Consider the following 8295-nt stretch of genomic DNA (forward strand, 5'->3'; position numbering starts at 1 on the left):
ATCTAATTCTAAACCAAGAAACGGAAGCCCCTGGAGCTGGCCTGGCCAGGGACACCTCCGCCATCGCCCAGGCCCTCGCCCCGATCGAGCTTCTTGTTCAGCCGGACGAGGATGAAGCGGAGGGCAGTTGCGGACAGGATGGCTACGAAGGCGGTGACACAGTTGACGGTCATAGCAGTGACTAGTATTACAGTTAGTGTCTTGTTTTCATGGGATAGTAAATCGGTTGACGGTACTTACCGAATCGCGGTGCATCACTGTCCGGGTACATGTAACTGGCATAGATACTACTGGCATTACTGACGCAGTTGATACCTGCCAGAGCTGCAGCACGCTTCGAGGCCGGACGGGGGAGGGTGCTTGAGATCCAGCCCAGGGCTACCACGTAGCCGGTGTACAGGGATGGGACCATCAGCATCATAGAGACATAACGGGGAGCGATGCTGGTGGTGGTGGCAGCGAGGATGAAAGCCACTACGGAGATGTATAGGGGTAGGGTGATGTGGAAGTAACGCTCGCCAGTGCGATCGGCATGCCAGGCATTAGCAAAGGCACAGATGACAGCCAGAACGTATGGGGGAGCGGTGAGCAGAAGCGTCTCGATGTTGCCGTAGTTGAGGGTCTTGACGACGGTGGGGAAGAAGTTTGTGACGGAGGCGGAAGAGACAATGCACAAGATGAGCAGCATCTAAATGTGTAAGCTGGGTGGAAAAGATGTCTGTGACTGTGTACTTACCAGAATCCAGGTCTTGATATCGGTAAAGGCCAATTGCACACCGTGGAGGAAGGTTTGCTGTTCACTATCCACCCAGTCGTCCTCACCGATGTCTTCCTCCAGCCGCCAAGCGGCCAGCTGCTTCTCTTCTTCGCTGAGCCAACTGGTGGTTCTGGGGAAGTTGGGCAGAATGAAGATGGAGATGGCGGCAACAACGATGGTGATCGCACCCTCGATGATGAAAAGCCAGCGCCTGTTACTCTCAAGTCAGCAATGTTCAGGTCTTAGCATTTACTATGGTACTGACCAAGCACGAAGACCCATCTTGTAGTCCATGTTCTCGGTGATACCAGCGGCAATAAGTCCAGAGAAAGCACCTGAAATCAGGGAACCCGAGTAGAGGGCTGCAGTGCGGAAGCCGAGTTCCTTGCGAGTGTACCAGGCACTGAGGAAGTAAAGACAGCCAGGCTGGAAGGAGAAATAGAAGTCAGTAAGGCGCTTCGATAGATACTTCTTTCCTTTCAGGCAGACGTACGAAGTAAGCAGCTTCAACAAAACCGAGGAAGAAGCGAACTACAACCAAGCCGGCATAGTTCTGAGCTCCCGCCGTGCACGTAGAGATAATACCCCATAGCATCATAGCACCCGGAAGGTAGAGGGCCGGCTTTCCGAACTTGTTCAGCAGCAAATTGGAGGGAACTGGCACGGTCAGTATTTGCTACTCTGCCAATAGAGGTCTGCACCTACTTTGCATCAACAGATAACCCACGAACAGGATACTGACACAGGTCTGGTATTCCACACCCTGCAAGTTCAAATCGGTGACGAGACCAGCGAGTTTGGCAGCAGCCTGATAGTAAACAGAATAGTGAGCACAGAATGGATTATATGGACAAGCTGAAGCATTCCACGTACGATGTTATTCCGGTCCAGATAGTTAAGGATGTACATGATGATGATCATGGGCAGAAGACGCAGGTCAATCTTGCGGACCAGGGCCTTCTCGGCTCTCTCGCGCTCCTCGGGGGAGAGACTGGCCACATAGGCCGGGGCCTCTTTCTTGGGGTTGGGTTTATCGGCATTGGCGACTCCATCGGTCACGATCTCGACGTTGTCGACATGGCTCTTGTCGAAGTCCCGTTCGACATCATGAGAAGTTCTGGGGGACATGATTGTCTCCGATGGTCTGACACTGGCCTTCTATGAGGCAAAAGAGAGGGAACAATGACAATGACAACGACAACGTGAGAAGAAGAAGATAAGAAGAATAAGAATAAGAATAAGAAAACAGGAGAGGGGGGACACGGTCAAGTAAGGGGAGGGCAAGGGGATCAAGAGATAGGAAGAAGATTAGGAAGAGGAGAGGGAGAAAGGGAGGAGGAGTAGTAGAGTAAACCACGGGACCATAGTGCCAGCTGCAGTCGGGACCAGGGGACCTTTTTGATGTGGTCAGAGAGTTAAAGAACCGAGCGATGACGACCCGACGAGGTTCCCGAAGGATGGGGAAACAGACGGGGAAGAGAAGCCGCAATGGCAATGGAGATCGGGAATGAAGACATGGTAGAAGACTAGAAACAGCCAACCCCGCCAATGGGGAAGACGGAAGCGGGGAGAGAGTCTGGAGATGAGATCAGGATCATTAGGGGAAACTGTCGGGACTGGTGGGATGCCATTTGTGGAGAGGGCCGACTGGCGTGGGGGTGTAATAAGAAGAAGAAGATAATGATGATGATGATGATGTTGCTGTAGTATGGAGTAGACACACACACAGAGAGAGAGAGAGGGAAGAAGAGCGTGGGAGGCCATCAGCAACAGTCCGTGGGGGTTCCCGAGCGAGGGTCCTCTTCCTCTCTCCACTTTTCTCTTTCTTTTTACTCCACAAGACACAACTCTGCATCTCTTCTTCATCTCAAATCCCCGAGAAAAGAAGAGATACATTTATCCATCGGGTAAGATCTAATTCCTCCTCTTTGCAAACAGAAGAATTCTCTCCAATTCTAAGTCAATATGTCTACATTTTCTTGAGTAACAAGAAAACTGCAAGGCAATCTAACAGTCATCATCCATCCCGCAATCCTCAACCCCAGACCGATCCAATTCCCCGAGAAAAACTTAAACCAACTTGGACGGTGCCAAGGAACACCGGCCCGAAAAAATAAAACAAAAAAGCTCGCTCTCACGGTGTCGACCCCAGGCGGAAGATCCCTACCCTCAACCCCGGCTCTGGCTTCAACCGGTATTTTCCCCAAAGGATCAATCATCAATCATATACTCCGTACTTACCTGATGGATGGATGGATGCAACTCCACCATGGTGGATATTAATTGGTCATACGGGATTACCACCCCCTCTTCCCCTTCCTTCACGCACGAGAGTCACCGCTGGTTTGATTGATCATCAGGTCAGTCAGCGAAAAACCCATCTTCGTCATCGATGGTAGGTTGGAGAGTCTACCGGCGGATGGACCCGACATTCATCGAGAAAGAGGCCATGGCCATCGGGAAAGAGGGATTACTTCCTTGCTGGCTTAGCGACACGGGCATATATCGCACATGCCGGCTAGATCATCTATTCGGCCTCCCCGTCTGCTCCCCGCCCCCGAAGGAGGAATAATAATTGAGAAAATTCATTCCCCAACGCCACACGCACACAACACACAGATCAGGCCATGAAGGTAAGCAGTAACCAGCCAACCCATGGTTCACAAAAGTACTACCCGATTGGAATAACTGGAACCAAGCAGTAGCTACTTCGTTATGTACCTGATCCATCCACCATCCATCCATCGGGATCCCATAACAAGTCTATCTACTTTTCACCCGAATACCTCCTACTCCTCCCAATCCAACCCAACCAAATAGATACTCTACTACTCCGTAGATAAGTACCTCTTCAAACTAAGAATTCCACCCGAATAGCCAAGCAAAGAAGGTCATCATCCCCAGGTCCACCCCTCGGCAAAATCCTCGATTTGCCAAGCATGTGTTTCCCCCTAACTAACTAACCTGAATGAACCCCGGCAACAACATGTGGCAGCTGATGCCGCAGAGACTTTTCTTTTTTGCCTTTTCCCTTTTTCTTCTTTTCTTCTTTTCTTCTTTTTTTTTTTTTTTTTGTATTTTAATTTTTCTTCTTTCTCCTACTCTTTCCCGATTATTCATTCTCGTCCCATTGGCTTTTACCCTCGGGATCTCTCGCGTGGTATTATCGGGACCGGGGCCGGGTTTGCATGTTCATCCACTCATACGCTTTTCCATTGTAGATGAAAGCGTGGGGGTTAGTCACTTAGTTAATTAGTTACCTACCTACCTTTCCTTCCATCTCTCGCCTGAAGGCCTTATTTATCAAGTGGCTGTCGCTGTCGTCTCCTCATGGCTTTTCTTTCTTCCTTTGTTTTACTTCATTTCTTGAAGAAATAATACGGTGGCTATGGTCTGAAGCAGAATTACATACTGTCTCCCTCCATCCCTCTCCCTCTGTCTGACAGAGCCAGATCATAATGGAATTGTTCAGAGGCTCGAGGGCTACGCGATTTCGAGTTCATCGGGATACATTTCTACGACATACGACCGATGTCTGCTGACTTGCCAGACAATTCTCCTCAAAACTATAGAATCCAGCTGTATGTAGTCCCAAGGAAGCGTTGCGTAAGGTCGGGCAGAGAAGGAAAAAAATTGCATTGATATTGCCAGTCAATGCTTTATTGATGATGGATGATGATGATGCTGCTGCGAGACATTCACTTGTGTACCGGTCTCAGAAAGCTGTACACGGACAACACGTCGATAAAAAGGATCGGTGCTTGCAGGAAATAGAAAACAGCAAAAGAACGTTTCACAATGAACACTATGAGACAATGTGCAAAGAGATGCTGCCCAATTTTCACGCTTGCAGAACAAAACGAGACTTCAAAGAGACGGTGTGGCTTGCATGCAATGGTCGGCCAGGAATCGGGGCTCGAGGGAGAAAGGAAGACGATTAAAGAGGAAGCGAAAAGCACGAGCTGTGACAGGCCGCCGAGGGAGAAAGGAAGCGCAAAAAGTAAATCGGTGCCCAAATCCTGGGTGCGACGTAGATCGAAGCCAAATGATCCGGAACCGGGTCATAGGCGATGCCTCCCTTAGCCGATCCACTATTCTTCATTTGCTGTAGTAGAATCCCCATAAATCTCCATGCGCAGAATAACGAAAGAACACGACACAAGACCAAGACCTGAATGTTGCTGTCGCCATAACTCCCAGAACGCATAGCAAAAAAAAAAAAAACACAACAAAGGGGCGACCCGGTCACGTCCGTACACTCGACGGACAATTAGACACCGAGTCAGCATGGGACTGAAGACGGAAACCAAAAGACTCTCTAGCGAAAAGGAAACAGGTCTAGAAGCCACCAAGGCTCAATACCATGCCGTTGATAGATCCAACACTCCTCCTAAGGGTAAATAACACAAGACACGCAATAAGAACGCCATTCGAAATGCAGCGGCTCAGAGAAAGTGAGTATAGATTTTTGACGTCTCGTGGACCTCCATCTCCTGCGAAATAGTTAGCACTCGATCGACTTCACTTAGAAAGGGGGCGGTTAGGGACGAGTTCCTCACCATTTTGAAATTGTTCAGTTCCTCCTTGATTTGTTGGGCAAGGAGGGGAGTCAACCGGTTGCACGTGGCGATGTCACCACGTCGATCGTACTCCCCGCTTGGCCATGTCTCGTGGAACTGGATCCGGGGACTGAACACCAGACTTTTCGGCATCACAGCTTGTGGGGTAATAGGCGCGCTCTTCGATTCAGAGGTCTGGAACCGCCCTTCTGAGAGATAATCATCCTCGCCGGCAATTTTAACCGCGTCGGTTCGCCGATTGCCTGACCGTGTCTGGTCTTCAGGAGTGCTGGGAACGCTAGAATGCGGTGAGTCATTGCCGTTCAAGTTTTCAGACGATTTGAGCACATATGTCTGGTTAGCCGGGTCCGAGTAGGTCTCTAAATGGAACGTTAGTACGAAACATATCACAAGTAAGAACCATTTCATGGTAACCAGGACGTACTCTTCAGTATGCCCTTCCTCACAGCTGCCAGAACCTCCGCTCGCTCCCTGTCTCCTCCGACAATGCTTTTACGCGACTTGTCCAGGGCAGCATCTTCATGGCTCACGGCGTTCGCTGCATCGGTTTCCACCTTAGAAAACAACGTGTTACCAAGAGGATGGTCTTGCGAGTCAGAGGTGACGGCTGTGCTTTTCCTCTCCGCTTCAATGTTGACCACGGACAGCTGGGGTGCCATGGGCTCAATCATCACACCATCGGTCGAAGATGTGCTCACTACCGATTTTGGGCGGAAAAGCCCCACCAATGATCGCGTCGATCGTTTCATTCCCTTGCCCATCTTGCGAAGCATAATAGAGGCGGAGGAGGCTGTCGACGAAACGGAGAGGTTGTCGGTGGAGCTATTGAATATACGACCTTGGTGATGCGAAGAGTAAATGCTCTCGCCCAGGCCGCTTGCTTCCTGTTGTTCGGCTATGGCTGCCTGTTCTGGACCCAATTCCTCTTGCAGCAATTCCCTGCGAGCCCTCTCCGCAGCCATCGCTTCCCTTTTGTTTTGCGAGGAAGCTTTGAGGAGCTCTGATGCGCTACCGAACGAAAAGGCCCTCCTCAGCCTGGATTTCCCTGGTCGCTTAGGGTCGCCCTTTGTTATTTCGGCAAGACGCTGGGAAGCGAGGCTCTCCGTGGGAGCAGGGTTTGGCGTTGTGGAAGGCTGGGATGCTTTGGGAGTCGGGGGCTTAGAGTCAACCTCGACCGGCTGAGACAGCGGTGAGGGTTTGTTCGGTCGCTTGCTGTCATCGGTCTTGGGACCACTCTTACTGGAGGATGATGCAGATTCGCTGTGTCCTGCATCACGTACAGATGAAGTCGAAGAATGGGCGGACGGAATGCTTCCCTGGACTTCTTTATGAGACTGTGCCGATCGGGGCCGCGTACTCTGATCGAAGTAGTCATGGCCACCTGCTGTCGGCGTCGGCGATGATGTGGGCAAGTGTAGCTGCATATTGATGAGACCAGCGTTATCAATGTTTCCCCAGCTCCGGCGCCTATACCTCTTGGCTAACTCTGTCTGAGGCTTATCTGCGCGCGTGGTATCATCAGCACTGGGCACGCGGACATGCCCAATGCGGCGGGGGGCATCCAGAGACACACCCGCAAGGCTGGGAGTACTCATGTGGAGGGCACTGTCGTCGGTGGCTAACGTTGCAGAACGTGCAGGTGCCGGTCCGTTAGGCTGCGTGGAAGCGGGCTGGGTGCCCGCAGCATTTTCCGGTCGCCGGTTTCCACGACGATAGCGGTCGGGGGACGGACGGGCCACAGTTGGTGAGGATATGTTCATGAAATTCGAAGAGGAGGGTGAAGGAAGGTTAACTGTGGAGAGCGGGCGCAAGGGAGCATCGGTACGTATTTGTCTAGTTGGAATCGCCGAGTCGTCTTTCGACATGTAGGAGTGGACGGAGGAATTGGAGGAAGAAGTGGATACAGAACCAGCTGCAGGATGGGCGAAACGCGAGTTGACTCCGGCGTTGGCGGGACTTGCAGGCCCCTGAGGCACCGAAGGGGCTGAAGATGTGCGATGCTCTGGCCTCAGATGAGGGGACAGTGACTGACGGGCTTGCATGTTGGTTGAATTCGAGGGGCTTGGGGTGCTGGTGAAGGCGTAGGGGGCCACGACCTGGTGGCCCACTCTGTAGTTTCCCGAACTGCCGTTGTTGTTATAGGGGTTCCAGGACATCGTCGAGTTCCGCGGATTTTGTTGTTGCCCGGGTTGCGAGGAAGTTGTGAAGGTGCCCGAAGAAGAGGATGGTCGGGTTTGAAGCACAGAAACCGTGCCACTTTGCTGGGGGATTGTCTGTACCAACGCAGCCATGGTGTTCTCCTCCACTACCCGGAACGAAATAACATCCGACGCGTAGCTGACAGCGTCTCCGGGGAGAGATGTGTCGACAGGTAAGCTCGTCGACTGTCCGCAGCGCCCAATCTAAATGAACCAAGCCTAACGTCGATCAAGTCTGGAGAGGTAACAAGGGTAGAAAAAGGAGACAGATTGTAAGAAGGCAACAGGGGGAAAGTCTGTACTACACACAGTTGTCAGTCAGGATTGCACAAGAACAAGCCGGCTCAAAGGCTAGTTGAACTCTCGAGGACCGATCTTTCTCCATCGCGAATGTGGTTGCCGTTTCGAAAGGGGGGTGTGCAAAGGCAAGCGGCGAAATGGGGTCGTACCTGTTTCGCAGGAAAACTGTCCCCACCGAATTATACTGATACAACAATTAAAGAAAAGCGTTCTGTCGATGTAAAAAACGAATGCTGACGAGGACAAAAGAAACGAAAGGCTCGGGATCAGGCGATCGAAGAGGGAGGAGAGCTGGCGACGAGGTACGACGTGCGGAACACAAGGCTCCAGGGATGGCAGAAGCTGTCTAGAGCGGTCGAGCCATGTACAAGAAAAGAAAAGAGAAGAGGGAAAAGCAGAGCTAACAAACAATGTTGAATAGAGACAAGAAGGGAACAATGCCAAAATCAAATAGGAGATC

General features: G+C 51.3%; 2 protein-coding genes across 2 annotated transcripts; both read right to left on the reverse strand.

Annotated features, from left to right (window-relative positions):
- Positions 1-8: 8 nt before the first annotated feature.
- On the reverse strand, positions 9-1885 carry AKAW2_21067A (putative MFS transporter; the record flags this gene model as incomplete). The annotated part of the gene is made up of 7 exons (XM_041685850.1): positions 9-181; positions 241-688; positions 737-968; positions 1023-1183; positions 1251-1414; positions 1463-1565; positions 1631-1885. 7 exons carry the CDS (start codon positions 1883-1885, stop codon positions 9-11), a joined length of 1536 nt encoding a protein of 511 aa, XP_041539893.1.
- Positions 1886-5741: 3856 nt separating this feature from the next.
- BNI4 (uncharacterized protein) lies at positions 5742-7628 on the reverse strand (the record flags this gene model as incomplete). The annotated part of the gene is made up of 1 exon (XM_041685851.1): positions 5742-7628. The coding sequence occupies one exon, from the start codon at positions 7626-7628 to the stop codon at positions 5742-5744; it is 1887 nt and encodes a 628-aa protein (XP_041539894.1).
- Between the last annotated feature and the right edge of the window lie 667 nt (positions 7629-8295).

Source organism: Aspergillus luchuensis, chromosome 2, assembly GCF_016861625.1.
Source record: "Aspergillus luchuensis IFO 4308 DNA, chromosome 2, nearly complete sequence".
NCBI classification, from domain to species: Eukaryota; Fungi; Ascomycota; class Eurotiomycetes; order Eurotiales; family Aspergillaceae; genus Aspergillus; species Aspergillus luchuensis.